The sequence below is a fragment of the Falco peregrinus genome, chromosome 5, assembly GCF_023634155.1.
Source record: "Falco peregrinus isolate bFalPer1 chromosome 5, bFalPer1.pri, whole genome shotgun sequence".
NCBI lineage: Eukaryota > Metazoa > Chordata > Aves > Falconiformes > Falconidae > Falco > Falco peregrinus.
The window spans coordinates 43652158-43669366 of NC_073725.1; the positions used below are offsets into that span (position 1 = coordinate 43652158).

The following is a 17209-nucleotide window of genomic DNA, read 5'->3' on the forward strand; positions in this document are numbered from 1 at the left end:
TAGAAGAGATGAGACAGTATGATAAAAGATCTTCTGCTAATGGCCGTTGGACTGGGGGTGTTCTCCATGTACCCTTGCCACCCTTCCCCCACTCTCAGTCAGTGCCTGCCTAAAGAAGACTCAAATAAATGAGGAAATTAAATTGCAACACCATGCACACATGCTTCCTGTTCTCTGGTGATGCAGAGTGTGACCGTGTGTCTCTCTTGCCCCTTCTCAGTGCCCAAGCACATGCCAGCTGGAAGAAGGTTTCCATCAGCTGCAATGCAGAGCTAGCTCAAGTCCTGCATGAGCTGTCATTTCTGTTCTCCCCCTTGTGCTGCTTTTAGCTGGTGGATACTAATAATGTTCAAAATCCAAGAGCAATTTTCTAACAAAACCCTGAAACATTTCAGAAGTCAATTTTAGCTGTGTTTCACTGACAGGATAAGCAGAGAGAGCATAAGAGAGTAACAAGCATTAAGTGAGATTGGGTAAGAGTGCAAATAAGTTTTGAGGAAGCTGGTTTTGTTATATATGTGCAGGGCCATCTTGTTGCCGGCTTATTTTAATAGAAACAGTGTTCTTTTTTCTTCTGCAAAATGAAATGTCAGAACTGCTTTTCTTCATTAGGGAAATACTATTAATTGCTGCCTTATTTCCTTTCTCTAAATTTCCCTTGAAGTATTTTATTATTATCTTTATTTTCTTCCTGAAAAGTGATCTATTTTAAAATATATAACTGGCTGTTTTCTCCTTCCAGTGTTTCCACTTCATTCTACAAATTCAGCTTTTAGAATGCATAGTTGTCTGATTAATTTCATAGGCTATTCATCTGTAAATGCTCATATTCAGAGTTAAAGGTGACTTTCTGAATTTAGTATTTGGTGATGAGTTTCAGCACTAATTTTTGCAGCGAATACCAGCAACACTTTCAGATAATTCAAAAATTTCATAAAATTTGGATAATTTGGGCAGTTTATTAATGCATTTTGTTAAAAATCGGATATGAGACCTTCCTTTTATAGTGATAAAATGAGTCACTTATGAAGTCTAACTCTGTATCCTTGATAGCTTCAAAGTTTGTTGTGGTGTCATCTCAATGAAAGTCTGAAAATGCAAGTTCAATAGATAGGATATTTAAAGGGACAACAGTTGTTAAATTAAATGAGTCTAATTTTTGTCTGTTGCAGCTGGCAATAACTCATGACACTTTATCACAGATATTTGAAGATAAGGAGCCTTTGCTTGATTGATTGATTCCCCCCCCGTCAGTCATGGCACGAACAGTCTCCCAGGACTGGGAGAAGGCAACCAAAACTTAGGCCACCAAAATGTAACTGCCATCTGGCTGGCTGATCAGTATAACAATGGAAAATCATTATTGATTTGCTTTGCGAATGTCTGTCTTCTTTCAACTGCAGAGGAACTAAGAGTTTTCTTATAGCATACGGTTGTGCAACAGAGCTCATTTCTGGATGCCAGTTCCTTTTCTTCTGGCTGAAATTCCTACTTTTTTTTCAGTTACAGCCTTACAGGTAGAGACATAAATAGATACATGTGTGTATATATATATATGGCAAAACTTCTCATTCAGTACTGTCTGTAGTTTGAATCCAATTGGATCCAGTATTTAAAAGCAAAATATTCATGCAGTTGGATTCAACAGAGACTCTTATTCTTCACCTAAATCTTGTTTGATAATATCCTGTCTCCAAAACATTTACAGTATCTTTCAGTTTATGCTAAAGAAAAAAATGTAACGGGAAGATAATTAAATCTGAATAGTCCCATGCTTACATATGTGATTGTATCATTGTTGAATCATGATGTCTTATTTCATTGAGAGGGAATTTTATTGTTTCATGTCTGTTTTGGTACTATTTTCATGTACATCTTTGGCCAGAATCCCAGTTAGTAATATGAAAGCATTTCAGAGGCATAATGTAGTTGTTACTTTTAAATATCACACATAGTTACTTTATGCTATCTTGATTGCAGCAGCTCACCTCACACATTTGAAGCCTTAATCTGTTACCTGTTAAGGGACAGCAGTTACTGAGGAAATAAATATGCGGTGTTTGGACTGTATTTGGGAGTATCTGTGTATGTAACACATGGAATGGATGTTCAGTCACTTAATTTGATAAATACTGCACACTGAGAATTTAAAGAAGGCTTAATCCTCCCTTGTGCTGAGCTTTCATGAATAGTGCACGCATTCAGCTTTCCTGAGAAAATTCATTTGCGGTTAGAAAAGTATGGGAATATATTCAAGGTGTCATCAGACAATATCCCTTGTGAAAACTGTGAGAAATTAATTTTCTTTACAACCTGCAATAAAATGGCCACTCAGCACTGAAGACTGCCACGGATTAAAAATAACTTATTTCCCCAAAAAGAAAGAATTATGAAAGAAGTTCTAATAAATACTCTTTTTATACTCACAAAGGTTGCCAACAGTAATCCTTATAGCTGGTGTGAACAATCTGGAAAAATCCTTTGCTTAAAAGCTATACTTCTCAACAGAAGAGAGGTGCTTCCAACTTAAGATATATGCAGTATTTGGATAGAACTGTATATCTAGAGAAGCCGCAGGAAAAAATGTTCATATCCCCAAAATACCCGCAAAAAGGTAAAGAAAAATGTAGTAGTGATGGGTATGTTGTCTGCTTTCTCTGCATGTTCTTTCATTTGGTAACATGCTTCTATGTCATTAAAAGGAACTGAAAAGTTTGTTTCTCATCATACTTGTATGTATATATAATTCTAGCTGTATTCAGTATTCTACATTTGTGTCATATACTTATTAAAATTATTTTCATAATTCAGTATCAGTAGTTTGCATGCAAATTCAGTGTAATTTTTGAAGTATTTTTCCATCTTCTTATGCATATAGTACCTGTAGATGTTAGAGTGTATCATGAAACGGGTGCAATCAACCAAAGCCCATAAACAGGTCTGTCAGAATGAAAACTCATAGGCATCTTGATACCAATAAAATGTTTCTCTGTGGCTGGGAAATATATGGAAGACTCCAACAATTTAATTTCCATGGTAATGCATGTTAAAAACTGTGAAGGCAGTGACTTGGACTACAAGTATGGATCCAAAGCTTAGAAAAAGCTCCTGAGCTGCTCAGGCCAACTATAGTAGTTAGCTGTGTGTTCTTTTTTTTAGTCATATTGTAAATTTAAAGGTAGGATTTTTAAAAAAAAATAAGATGTAAGAGACAAATATTTAATAGTCCATTCATAAAATACATATGCTGAAGGTTATGAAGCTTTTCCAAAGAGCAAGAGGAATTCTGTTTTTTTCTTGTCATCCAAGTAGAAATGAATTTGTTTCGTTCTAGAAGTATCTAAGGTTATTTAACCTGAATTAAAACAGTAAATGAGACTTTTTTTTTTTACTTTTTTTTCTCACAAAACTTGGTAATTGCATATACACGATTAATTCCCTCACACACTGACAAAATATGTTGAGCTGAAGGCTATAACTCAAGTGTTTGATTTACAAGATGTATGATGAGCCTGCTTTAAGCACAGATCAAGATACCATTCAAAGCATTCTTACAGAGCAACCAACCAGGCTCAGTATCAGAGCCTTGTTATAGAGGCAGGGGCTTAGCTACTAGTAATTAACTGGCGTAGCTTTATTTGTTATGAAAATCTAGAAATGCAAGAACTGCACAGTTTTAATTATAGTTTAAATATTACATGTTTACCTGGAACAAGCTATTTTTGTAATTATTTCTTCTTCTTTGTCACTTGGACTTTTTCCTTGAGACTTTGTGATACCTTAAATGTAACTTACAATTTACATTTTTCCAGCCTAATTTATCATTCCGTCAGAATTTCCATGGATCTTTGTTGTCAAAATCTTTTAATTTACTGTACCTCCTTTGTATACGTGATGGTAATAACTGGTTTTGTTGACCACTAAATAAGAAAAAATTGTTAAGGTGGCTGGCTTTTGTCATCTTCCTGCCAGCATACTTTTAATTATGTTTACTTGTGTGACTGACCTAGAGCTGCTGAAGTTGTTAGAAGGTGCTTCAAAAGTGTCACTGAGATTTACTGGGCACGTACATCCTGGCATATAAAGTATAGCAAAAGATAAAGAAATCATCAAGGAGAAAATAATGTGATTTTATCTTCAACAGCCTAAGTGAAATGCATCAGTAATGAATGGTGTTAACGTAGGATGAACTCCAGCTGAAACAGGATTTATGGTCAATGTATTTAACCTAGAACATGAACAGTTTCATCTAGAATATAAGCCTTTGCCAAGTGTATCTTTAGCTTGGGACCGTGTCACTAGGAATGAATACAGTATTACTACTATTCAGTAGAAAGCTGGTAGTGCTGTTGACTTACGTGTTTTATGGTTACAAGAGCTTGTGACAAGTTAAGGAAGACTGGGAATCTGGGATGTGTTTCATCTCCCACCTATGACTATGCACTTTCCGAGCCCCTCCCCCGTCTTTGATATCTTTTAGGAAGGTACAGACAATCGTAGCTACTGACATTGACAGAAGTTTTGGAATTTCCTCCACTTAGGGTTTAAACATTTCCTAGATTTTGCCTGATAAGATTTCAAAATTTTATTTTTTTTTTAATTGTGCTAAATGTATATGATTTCAAGTGTAAACTGATTGCAGCAAGGTTTAGTGGCATACAGAGTATTTTTAGTGTTGGAGTCCCAGTTTTATCACTGACATAAGCAGACTTTGCCAAGACTTACAGTCTTCTGAACTGTGCCCTTGACTGAGAAACTGGATATCTGCAAACGGCAGGATTTGATGGACCACTAGCACAGTTTCTCATGGCACATGTAGGGTTCGTGTATTTTATCTCTGAATTTGCTGTAACGTGAGTGTGACAGCAACTAAAGTTATTTCAAAGACTGTGAGGATGAGGAACCTTTCTTCTACAAATATATATGTGTTTGTCTCTCTGAGTGGCATATGTACAGTAAAACAATCTTGTTGAGATTTGAAATGAAGTAGCATTGTAAGCCTATAGCTCTTAGGATTTTTTTTTATGTTCTTATAAAGGATATTCCAGTAAATTATGTTCAAAATTGATAAACAATACAGGTTTTTTAAGGTGTTAGTACTGCTTGTTGCTTTGTTAGAGCATGGCTGTTGTTACAAGAACTTACTAACCATCGTGCCTTGAAAGCCGTCAAACATTTTGCCATAGTTTTCACTGATGTGGTTACAGGAACTGTATGGTTGGGATTTGGGGACAGTGAACATTATAATCATAATATAAGATGATTGTATGAGGTAACTGTTTGCCTTGCCAGCTGCTTGTGGTTAGGAGCAAAGCTGTCTTCTGCAACACATTTCCAATTTGTACTTTTTTTTTCATTGTTGACTTGTAGTGTAGTCTTTTCTGCTGCTCCCAGGAGCAACAAAACTCAGTATTTCAATGATGTGTTTTATATAAAGAACTAAGGTGCATCTTCCATTCTAATCTATATTTGCTGTGGGTTTTTTCCCCTTTCAGGAGGATACAGATCATAATTACTATACTTCAAGGACATATGGCCCATATGATTCTACCAGCCGGGATTTGTGGGTGAATATAGACCAAATGGAGAAAGACAAAGTAAAGATTCATGGGATCCTTTCCAATACCCATCGGCAAGCAGCAGTAAGTTATCATACTTTTTCTTCTTTGACTGACATGGATATTTTTCACCAGTGACCAACACAGTAGTATTACTGAGTATGGTGACTACTGTCACAGAGCTTTATCTTTGAATTTTAGTTAAACTGTGAAAGTCTGCACGATAGTGCTATCAAATGATTCCAAATCGCCGCCTTGCCCCTGCTATAAAAGTCCTTCAGAGGTGCCTTAACGTATATTTGAAATTTGCTTCTGTTCTTAAGGATCACAAACTATCAAGCAATACACTATTTGTGTTGCTGAAGTCAGAGGCAATTTTGCTATTGACTTCAATAACAACAGAACTGGGTTCAAGGTTATGTTGCTGAAGTTTGTCTCCCATGGAGTGTGTGTGTCTTTGCACTATCATTTTGTATGAGGTGTCACACTTATTTTTTCTGTTGGGACAACTGATAAAACTCATGAGACTGTCATATAGTATCAGCAGTGATAGATGTGATCACAATTTCAGGATATCAACAAACAAATAACATGGAGTGTAAATAACAATCTTGTTTAACTCATTGTAATCGTGCTGTCAGGTAAAACGGGTATGACAATAATGGACTTAGGTGCTTAGTAGTGAAATTGAATGCTGTGTGATTTACAGACTGTATTCTTCAATCTCACCTGTGGCTGGAAACCATATATAGAAGAGCCATTATTAGCACAAATTAAACAGAAAAATACAACTAAGAGTTGTGGTTCATGAGGTTCTTGTTTCATCCATTCACCAACTTGGCTCCAATAAAAAGTCCTTGGATTTTGACAAGTTTAAAACTAAAATCTAGTGAATGCCTTATTTAAAAGTTGTACAGTTCTTAAAGATGCAGGCGTGTTTAACAGTTTTAAAGCTGAGAGAAAAGGCAAGTTTAATACATCTTTTACCTCCCAGGCACCAGCCAGGTGATTGGCTCAGAGGAATGTAAGAGCATGAAGAAACACTGTGGTATTTAGCTCAGAATACAAAAAGCAGAATGGAGTGGTAAATCCACTAGATATGACTGACAGAGAGTCTAGTACATAAAATACATTCCTCATAGCAAAAAAAGACTGTAAAGAGCCGGGGATAATGCAAATACAGAGGGTTCAGGCAGTTATGTGTCTTTGGGGTAATTGAATACAACTGTGTCATCTATTTTCTTAAGACAACTTGTTTCTAATGAGAAAAACACCTCAGGGGCACCTAAAAGTGAAAACCTATATTGTCTGCCTTGCTGCCTTTATCTGGGATCCTGGTGGTCTGTGTTGAGGGAGAGAATGGAAACATGCAAAAAAATGTAATAAAGAGATTAAAAATACCTATATAAGGTAAAACATCTTTCCCTAATACTAGTAATTTGTAAGGCTTGGGACCAAAACATTAGTGAAATTCCTTTGAAAAATTTTAGCCTGTTGTTTAATGATTATTTAAGATTACGCCCTTTTACACCTTTGTTCTAAGTAGTTTTGTTTCCAGTTGGATCCCTGAGATTATACACCTAAAAATTTCAATTCCAAGGGGGGCGTTTTGTCGAAGTTACTAAACCAGAGGTTTAAAATGAAACAATGCTTGTGGTCTGGGTGCTGGATCAGTCTGGAGGACTGTTCAGCACAACAGAGTGGAATTTGGCAGCACAATGGCTTCAGCTGTTTCTCCCCAAAACAAGCAATTTAAGACTTTTCTGCTGAATGTCAGGTGCCCACTTTTCTCTGCTACAGCTGGCAGAAATGCAGGCTGTGGTCCAGGTTTAGCACACTGATATCCATCTTTTTTCATATTTACCCAAATATCTTGGACTGTGAACTTGAGTGACTGCAGCCATGTCTGCATACTTTTTTAAAGACCTGGTTTTCAGAGGTTTGTTTTATGTCCCTCCTGAAGGATGAAAATGTGCCGGTGAGTGATTCTGTAAGGCTTTATATTTTATTTATGTGTCTATAATAGATTTCTTGTATCTGTCCCAGCAAACAACACCCATGTGTACTGAACAACAAAATTATTTAGATGAGATGTGTTCTTTATAACTGTATAGCAACTGTAGAGTCATATATTCTGAGCAGATCATAAATAGATAAGCAGTGATCTCTTCCCTTCTCTTCCATAGAGATAAACTTTGTCATTACTCTTTTTAAAAGGCCATTTTGCACATCCTTCTGTGACTTGGTGATTTACATGCTGATAATTTCTACAGATTATCTCCAATTTGATAGTAGAACAAAAAGTTAAATTACTATATGCTAAGTATTATTTTTTTCTAATAATGTCAGGGATTCCTTGAATGCTAAATATGTTCCACTCAATTTGTGTGTTTTCCTTCATTTGGAAGTATGTAATCCTAAGAGTTCCCAGAAGCTGCCAGTTGGTTTTGCTTCTACAGGAAACATGACATAGAGGATCCATGAGATGGTTTGGCTCTATAAACAGCATAGTCGTCATTTGGGTAAAGTTACACGCAAATATTGATAAAACAATTAAAATGCCTAGCAGTACAGGATTTACACCTTGAGTAGCAATTTCCCCCCCACCCCCAACATATTGCTACCATCTTCTAAACTGTGTAATAAAATTTTAGGTGTGGCTTGGATGCTCAGTGTCTTTTGATATCTAATAGTTGATTACTCAAACACTGATCTAGATACAGGATCACCTTACACTTGGGAACTCAGTTCCCTTTCCTGTCAGTCCAGTCTATCGTTGGTGCATGGAGATAACATTTTTATTCCAGTGGGTTGAAAGTGCTGATATTTGTTCTGAAAAACAAGGTATACTCTCTAGCAGCAAAAGTAAACCCACATTTATTTCAAGTGGCTTTTACAAAATCACACTTTAAAACATTCCTTAAATCTTCTTTGTTCTTTATTACAGTATTATGCTAAACAATTGTCTATATTAAACGTTTTTATATTGTCAGAATTTAAGGCATCACTTTTTGATAGAAGTCAATGGGACATCTGTATCTGGTTTGATTGGGCACAGGATCAAGTCTTTATGGCAAACATCTTTATACTAGTGTTTATAGCAACTTAGAAGACTGCTCAGGGGGCACATTTTTCTTTTGAAGCTGTTTAACTTTTTTGTTATTCAGACAGTTAATGCTAATAGGTAAAATGGACAGTAGTGCAGAAAGGAAAGAGGGATGGTTTGATCAGAGAATTGATGGTTTTAACGGTGTTCTTGGAAATTATGTTTGGTAGAGCAAGGACAATTTTTCACTGGAGTGCGTACATAAATGTAACATACATCTCAGTGGTGAAAACTTCAGAATATGTTAAAACTCGATTTGTTTACATTAATTTATGAGCTGTCTTTCACATGTGCCATTTTGATTAGAAATATTCAGTTGTATATCTGTATTTTATGTATATACAGAAAAGGTCATTAGAACCTACTTAGTCCAATTACCACACTGCAAATGGATTTTTGCATTCTAATTAAAAACAAACAAAATTGTGCTAATAAATCCTGTCAAAATTCTTTCTTCCACTTAAATGCAAAGCAAATCTAATTTAAAATTACTGTAAATCTTCAGCTGTTAATTTCATGCTAAATAATTCTTTAAATTCTGCTGGATGTCTCTGGATTCTTCCTGAGAGAAGAAAGAAACACTTGGATATAATCTGAAAATAATAAACCCAGGATAGAAATAATGGTAGAGAAAATAAAGACAAAATGCTTTTTCACCTCTTTTTGCTTTTTAAATGCATGGACTGTTGCCCTTAAGTGGAGACATCTGAGGTTAGGGTTGAGGATCAGTCACCAACAACCCATCTTCACACTGATTTTTTTTTTTTAATTATTATTATTATTTTTAAACTTGTCCTAAACAACAAATAATAACAGGCTGTATACCCTGTTCCTATTTGGGCTTCAGGCCATTATGGAAGTGATGTTGTTTTAATGGGATATTACACTTAAACAGTGAAAAGACCTTACTGGGATTTCAGCATTCCTTTCTGTCATGACTACTGATTTATTCAGAGTTTATCCAGGTAGTACACCAGGTGATGATTACGGGTGGCCACAATAATCACCGAGCTTTGGGAAAAGAGTGGAATAGATGGGAGTGCCATAGGTGGCGAGGGGAAATGAGTTTGAATTTGAATGGTGCTTTATGGGGAGCTTATGTGACCAGAAGAGTGTTCTCCAAACTACAGTTCCCTGCTGTGAATTCAGCTGACAGAGGATAGGCTGATGGGGGAGAAAATACTTTTTTCTTCCTTTTTTATTTTGCATTAAGTACTGAAAGTAGAGTTCGTTAATACATGTGTTGAATATTTCTTTATAATCAGTTTCAGCTCCTAGTTAACAGTGTAGAGAGGTTTGGGAACTGGTGTCCTGGGTTTGATGAAGGAGTTGCCTTCCAATGACCAGCCTCCATCAGATAAGCACCCAGGCAGCAGCAGGATGTCACCGAGGGCACTTGAATCTGAAAGATCACACCACCTGCAGCCAGGGAAGTGGGTATCCTGTAAAACTTAGGTACTGCTAAGGTGTTAAATATTGATGGCTCTTGAGAAAGAGGTTGAAGAAACTTAAGGAAAACCTAAGAATCTTATTAGTTTTATTTATGAGAGAATTATAATGTCTGCTGATGTATTTTGTTTTCTGAAATCTTCAGTTATGAAGATCCACTGCTTTCAAGTGGTTAAGTGCTACACAGAATTGTTTCCAATTAGCTATTGGCAATTTCAAATGAAGAATAGCAAGGCTCCAGTGAAAAATAAAAAGCACTGAAACAGATATTTGAAGTAGAGGACTACTCATTTTGTTTTCGCTTACCTTTCTGCACAATGTCAATTTTATTTTCTGCTGTTGTTCATTTCAGAGAGTGAATCTGTCCTTTGATTTTCCATTTTATGGCCATTTCCTACGTGAAATTACTGTGGCAACTGGGGGTAAGTGTATTTCTAACCATTTAATCTGAGTAATATGGGAAGAGTTCCTTTCAGGTATTTAAAATACCTTTTTTCCTGTATATATGTCAAGAGATAAACTGAAGCATTTATTTATTTATTTGTTTTTTATATCTTACTATTTATTTATTAAATTTTAATTTCCACAAAAAGAAAATCATGAAATGTCAATATGATGAAAAACCTCCAGCTGCTCAAGTTGAACTGTTTTAAAACCTTCTCATTGTAAGACTTTATAGCATTAATCATTTTCTATTTAGGCATTTGCCCCAAGAGTCTTTTGTGTGCATGTGTGCGTCTGCAGCTGTTGCACTTGTGGAGATAGTGCTGGAGCCAAAACAAGGAGGGGAACTTAGGTTTTGCCTGCATGTGGGCAGAGAATTTACTATCCAAATATAAGAAGTGCTGCTAGAAGTATGTAACTTGTCACCTGTAAGGCAAACCCATTGCAGTGCATTGCCTTGGTGTGGTATGGTGTCTGTGACAGTACCATAGTGTTCCTCTCCTTCTCTGTGGTAAGGTGGGAGGTATGGCACAGCTAGAGCTCCTGGTCTTGTGGATCTGGGCACCACTGATGGCTTGTGGTTAGTGTTCTCCCTCCCATTGCTGCTGGCTGTTGTTTACACCGATTTCATGCACTAGGAACACCTGTTGACCACTTCTACTCCCCTCTAGCTCCACCTCCTTGAAAGACAAAGAGGAGACCACAGGAAAATGAAATTATGTGGAAGACAACAAATGAGAAAAAAGGAGAAGGAGAAATGGTCAAAAAATGAGAACAGGGAGACAGAGGACAGCATCACAGAACACCCACAGCATCCTCTGGTTCTTGAACATGTTGAGCAAGTTTGTGGACTCTGGCTGGTGGTGCCCTGCCTAGAGGTGTGACAGGATAGAAAGCAGATAGAAACCAGGGCCATCATCACCAGGACCAATCCTACCCCATCTCTTGCCAAGGTTTCCCCTTCTTATGCTATGGGTGGCCATCTGGCCGGGATCAGGGGATGCTGATGTCCCACTGCACCTCTGAATGGGAAGGGTATGACTGAAAGATTAGAGAAGAATTGCAGCCAGTGTCTCAACAAGAGTAGGAGCTGGAACAGAGGTTTCTGTCACACTCTGTGTCAGGATCTCCATTTTGATACCAAAGCAGAATACAAGAGATGGACAGAGGTGAATAAAGACTGATACTGGTTGATTTGCAGTCAGAATGATAAAAAAGGATGCAGAATTATGGGCTTACTTCAGTACCATGGTTTTCTCTTCTTGATCAGCAATGACATTTTGATACTGATTTGTATCAGATGAGCCATGAACTACTGACTGGGGTTTTGATATTTGTCTGATTTCCATTCTGCTTTGCTTTTAGTTTCATTTTGGTGCTTTATCATCAATGCCTAGTTCTGTACTCTCTTATTAGAGGAGTTATATTTAATCATGTGCCAAAATAAAATCCGTGAGATCTGTGTAGCATGAAAGAATGGGTAGGATGAATCCTGCACAGCTAAAAGAGTAGCAGTGGGGACAATGTTCATTCTATAAATGTCCCTTTATTCTTACTGCTGAACTTAGTTCCTTAAAACTTCACAAACTTCACTCTTTCTCAAAGTAATTCTTCTCGTATGGTTGCTCTGCTGGGCCTTCACTTTTAATAAAAGCCCTGAGTTTTTACCACTGCTATCACTAATACGCTGCTGTCATCAGTCTTCCCCGTCTGCCCCCAAATACTTGGGAGTAAGGTTAAGCTTCCAAGGAGAGCTCTGTTGTAATAATTTGTGAGGGGAAAGATTTTTTTATTTGTTTTCTTTTGGTGTAGAGCATTTAGGGCATTTAGGTGGTTTGTGGTGTTTGGTTTGTTTGTTGTGTTTTGTTTTTTTTTTTTTAAAGCATGTAAGCATATAAGAATAGCTGCAGCTCTGCAGCAGTCTTTTCTCTTGCTATTAATGGAACCTTGAATGATAATTCTGCTTTTCTTTTTGCCCCATTTCTACTAAGTAATATTGCTGTGAAATATTTATGGACTATTATCAAGCTACACAGGATTTAACATCAGTCCTTTCGCTATAGGCTGCTGACATTAGTGCAGAGGTAACTTCTGTCTTTCATTTGTTGCTTCTATGATTTTCAACCTCAAAATAAAGCACAAAAAAGTAAGATCTAGTCAGTAATATTTTAAAAAATATTATCTTGATAAAGCCCAGTAACTGTAAGTCATCCTGTCAATCCAGGACAGGATGCAACCTTTTCTACAACTTTAAGACTCCTAAACCCATTTAGTGGGAAAAGAAAGATGTATTTCTGTCCTGACTCTCTGATGCATGTTTTGCTTTGGCTATGTTTGCAAATTTTGTTACTGTCAGTCATTGGTGGTACAGTGTGGCTTATAGCCTAACAACAAAGTATAAAGACAGGTTCCATGTCCTTTTTATACTGTATGGTATACTATTTCTTGTTAATCAAGATTTTACAGTGGCATTGCTAATATTAGACTGGAATGCCTCCAGAGGTTATTCTGAGATCAAAAGAATGACAGTTAATGTGTACAGGAGTCCCACATGATAGATATCCACTTCCTGGAGAGTAGGTTATGATTAATTACTCTAATGACAGCACTACAAACTGTTTTTACTTCCAAATTGTAAATTAAATAACCTTTTTAAAAGGAAAGTTGAAGACAATGGCACATTAAATCCCTATCACAATAAAAATGTCTACCTAAATGGTTTCTGCCATTCTTCATGGACGGTGCATGGCAGAGTTTCCAAGTTAGTTAAGATGACTTTGAAATTGCTGCAGTGTAAAACTCAACTTTTTTTTTCCTGTCTAACTAATATTTATTTTCTCTTCTGAAGGGTTTTGATGAGCTGATTGTGTTTAACTAAGGAAAGGGAGAACAGGGAGTGAAAATACCTAGTTTAGGAGATTTATTCACTGTTGTCCTTAGCTTGTATTTCACAAGGTTATTTAATTCATAGCTAGGAGGTAAGACAGCTTATAGTATTATTAACATAATTAGTAATTTGTGGTTCTTTAGGATAAGGACATCTATCTCCCCGCATTCCTATAGAGAGCATTTTTAAAGCAACCTCTGGAGAGCTCTCAAAGCTTTAATAATAGTAGATAACACAAGAAGCAGCTGAGTTTTGGTTTTTGTGAAGATTTCTAAAGTTTTTGCTCTACAGGTCAAAAGTACAGTTATTTCTGTAATAAACCACTCATGAGTTAGGGTCATGTTGCGGATATCAGGGAGCTAAGCACATGAAATCTGTTTGCTGCCAGTCACTGATAGTCCTAACAAAGCTTGGTGGCTGTGGGGGTGGGAGAACCCACTCTGTGCTACAGCTCTCCAAGCAGTAACACAGCCCTTCTCAAGGGAGTCCCTGAAGCTCTGTGGTCCCACATTCTACTTAACATGCAACAATGCTTCCTACTTGGTTGTATTAATCTTCTGTGCTCATGGTAAGGCCCTCTTGTTTATTTGTGGCTTTTTTGTTGTTGTTGTTGATCGGTCTATTTTCTAGTGCAGCTTTGTATCAAATACTGTAAGTTATTTGGGAATTGTTTTCTTATATGGCATCTTTCATTGATGTTATATTTCTGATATGCCTGTAGCAGCATTACAGAGGATAGTAGTATCCAACCCAGATTATTATGGATTTTCATTAAGCCTGATATTTGTTGCCCAGCGTTGTTGTAGTTTAACTCCAGCCAGAAGCTGAGCCCCATGCACCTGCTCGCTCACTCCCTTCCAGCAGGATGGGGGAGAGAGCTGGAAGAGTAAAAATGAGAAAACTCATGGGTTGAGATAGAGACAGTTTAATAGGTAAAGCAAAAGCTGCACAAGCGAAGTAGAACGAGGAATTTGTTCAGCATTTCCTGTTGGCAGGCAGGGCTTCAGCCTTGTGCAGGAAAGCCAGGCTCCATCACATGCAACTGTTACTTGGGAAGAGAAACACTGTAACTCCAAATGTCCCCCCTTCCTCCTTCCCCCAGCTTTAGGTGCTGAGCATGATGCCATGTGGTAGGGAATGTCCCTCTTGTCAGCTGGGGTCAGCTGTCCCGGCTGTGCGCCCTCCCAGCCCACTCGCTGCGGGGGGTGAGAGGCAGAAAAACCCTTGGGGCTGCGCAAGCCCTGCTCGGTGATAACTAAAACATCAATGTATTGTCAACACTGCTTTCAGCACAAATCCAAAATGTAGCCCAGTACTAGCTGCTATGAAGAAAATTAACTATCCCAGCCACAACCAGGACAGGGATTAATAAAGGTTTTAATTTTTGCTTTTGGAATTTCCCTCATGGTTTGAATGATCAACATTCATGAGGGGACTTAAAACATTTTCAGTTTCTGTTCTTTCCACAGAATGACTGCATAGTATTGTACATAGCCTGTAAATCAAGAATATGTAGACTGCTTAGGAGCATAAAACATATTTGATTTTTGCATTTAACTATAGATATTTGGCAGCAGCAAAAGTAAAAGCAAATTAAAAAATAATAATAAATTTGTTCTGTATTATCACATACTGGGAAAACAATATTTTGGTCATTGAACTTTCCTCTAGAATTATGCTGTCAAGGGTTTAGTTAAGCAGTTGGTTGTAATAGACTACCTTAGGTCTATTAGATAGTACAGACAACTTGGCATGGGTACACCCTGGTATTTTATTAGGGAATCCTTCAAGGTATCTTCAAGTCTCTCCCTTTTTTTCTTTTTTATTTTTTTTCCACCTATATTGTGCTTGAAGACTTTTCAAAGATAACTTTTTTCTCTATTTCAATAGCAGTCATATTTTTATAGGTAGTGTAATGTATAAATATTGCAAGGTGAATTCAGAGACAGATTTTGAACTGGCCTAAGTTTATGCTGTTTTGATGTAGTAGTTTGTGCTGTTGCCTTTTGAACTAGGAGGAGTTCAGCCACATTCTTGATGATATATCTGTGATTATAAGTTTAGCATCTTCATGCTGGTTTTAGTGAGGCTATGCAGTCTTCCTGAATTCACCCCTTGGCAGTCAAGATTGATAAAATAATACATTCTTTTTCTGTCAAATCTAGATTAAAAAAAATGCATCAATCATATCTATGTTAAAAAGCATTTCATTTTGTTCTTAAGTTTTCCCTAACATCTTCAGGAAAATTTAGTTATTACTATCCATATTGTAGTTATCTTTCCCACATTGTGTGCCTACAATGACAGCTGCTGTAGTTAGCACTGAGTAGACCGGTAGAGTTTTCAGAGATAATGACACCATCTAAATGTAGCTAAGAGCTTCCACTGTATGAAACCTTAATTGCTTTTGAGGTTGGTATCTTGGGCAACTCAAGTATATAATCCATTACTAACACTTGTTGGGAATCTGGCAGACAGGGGACAGGTAAAGAAGAGTAATAAAAAAACCCAAGCCTGTTAACCAGATTTACCTTCAGGGCATTATCAGGTTGTTGCATGGGGCTGATGACACAGAAAGTTTTGAGCATTTGTGCACAGTGTGGCTCCACAAGGCATCCTGGGTGAACAGGATTGAAATCAAGAGCCAAAAGCTTGCTCAGCTCATGCTGGACTCACACCCAGATTGTAGGCTTCTGGGAAGAAGACTGTGATTTAGGTATTTACAGAGGTTAATGCTATCCTGGCTCTTTTTGGTCGCACAGTGGTGACAACAGAATGAGAAATTCCACCACCCCTGTAGGCACTGGTAACTTACGGTGGCATGGAGGCCCCAAAAGGTTTCAACAGACTTTGTGCAGGGAACTGCAGTGTAAAGCTGTGTTTTGGAAACCAGGAGTGTGTATTATGTCAGCAGGAGCCCTCATATGAGGAGCAAACCAGAGCTGAGCCCTCTGTCCTTCTAGCCACTGTCCCTTTGTTTGCCACAACCTCAGTCTGTATGACCCCACTCAGGTCATCAGCTCCACAACAGTCATGCTGCCTCACGCTGGTTATCAGTTCACTGGGGCTAAGATGAGAAGACAGAAAATAGAATAAATTTCATGTTTTTGTCTGCAGCAGGAAGCATGCAGTAGTGGAAATGGCAGTGGATACATAGAAAAGGTGTTTAGAATATGACCTAAGTATTTGTACAGGTGAAAATAAAACAGAAGTCTTCCTCAAATTGACATGTAAAACTGGGGTTAATTTAAGGCTAATTCCTACTAGAGGAATTACACTGCCTGTAAGTATATAGTGACAATAACTTCCCTTATTTGACAGTTTATTGATGTCCTCTTAGGTTTTTTTTTCTTTTTTTTTCCTGAAAGCTCTAAAACAGGTTAGATGATCTTGCAAGTCAATATGACCTTTGATTTAGACAGTCTTTCAGGAATTGTCATTAAAAAGAAAATCGTGTGTGCATCACCTAAAAATGTTACAGTTTTATATGTAACTATCAGCTTGGGATCTGTTGTGGGTTTTGTTTAAATTTTTCAAAGCCCATTTCTGTTAAATTTCCTCTACATCTAGTGAACATTTCTAGACCAATGCAGACAATTCTGTCCGACACTGAGGTTGTTTTTGCATTGAAGCATCCATCATGTTTTATTCCCAAAGCCAGTAACTGCTTTGCAAAACAGAAGTCAATGCAAGTATTAACATGCTGATTGTGACTGTATATTAGAATGTTTTGCTAGCAAATTAATTTCAATTAAGGCATCATCA

At 37.2% G+C, this 17209-nt stretch overlaps 1 protein-coding gene across 1 annotated transcript in view; it reads left to right on the top strand.

Moving 5' to 3' along the window:
- PLXDC2 (plexin domain containing 2) overlaps window positions 1–17209 on the top strand; it is a 271467-nt gene that overhangs the window by 140329 nt on the left and 113929 nt on the right. The window contains exons 3-4 of the mRNA XM_055805874.1: window positions 5496–5642; window positions 10466–10535. Coding sequence (XP_055661849.1) covers window positions 5496–5642; window positions 10466–10535 — 217 coding nt within the window. The remainder of the gene's footprint in view (window positions 1–5495; window positions 5643–10465; window positions 10536–17209) is intronic.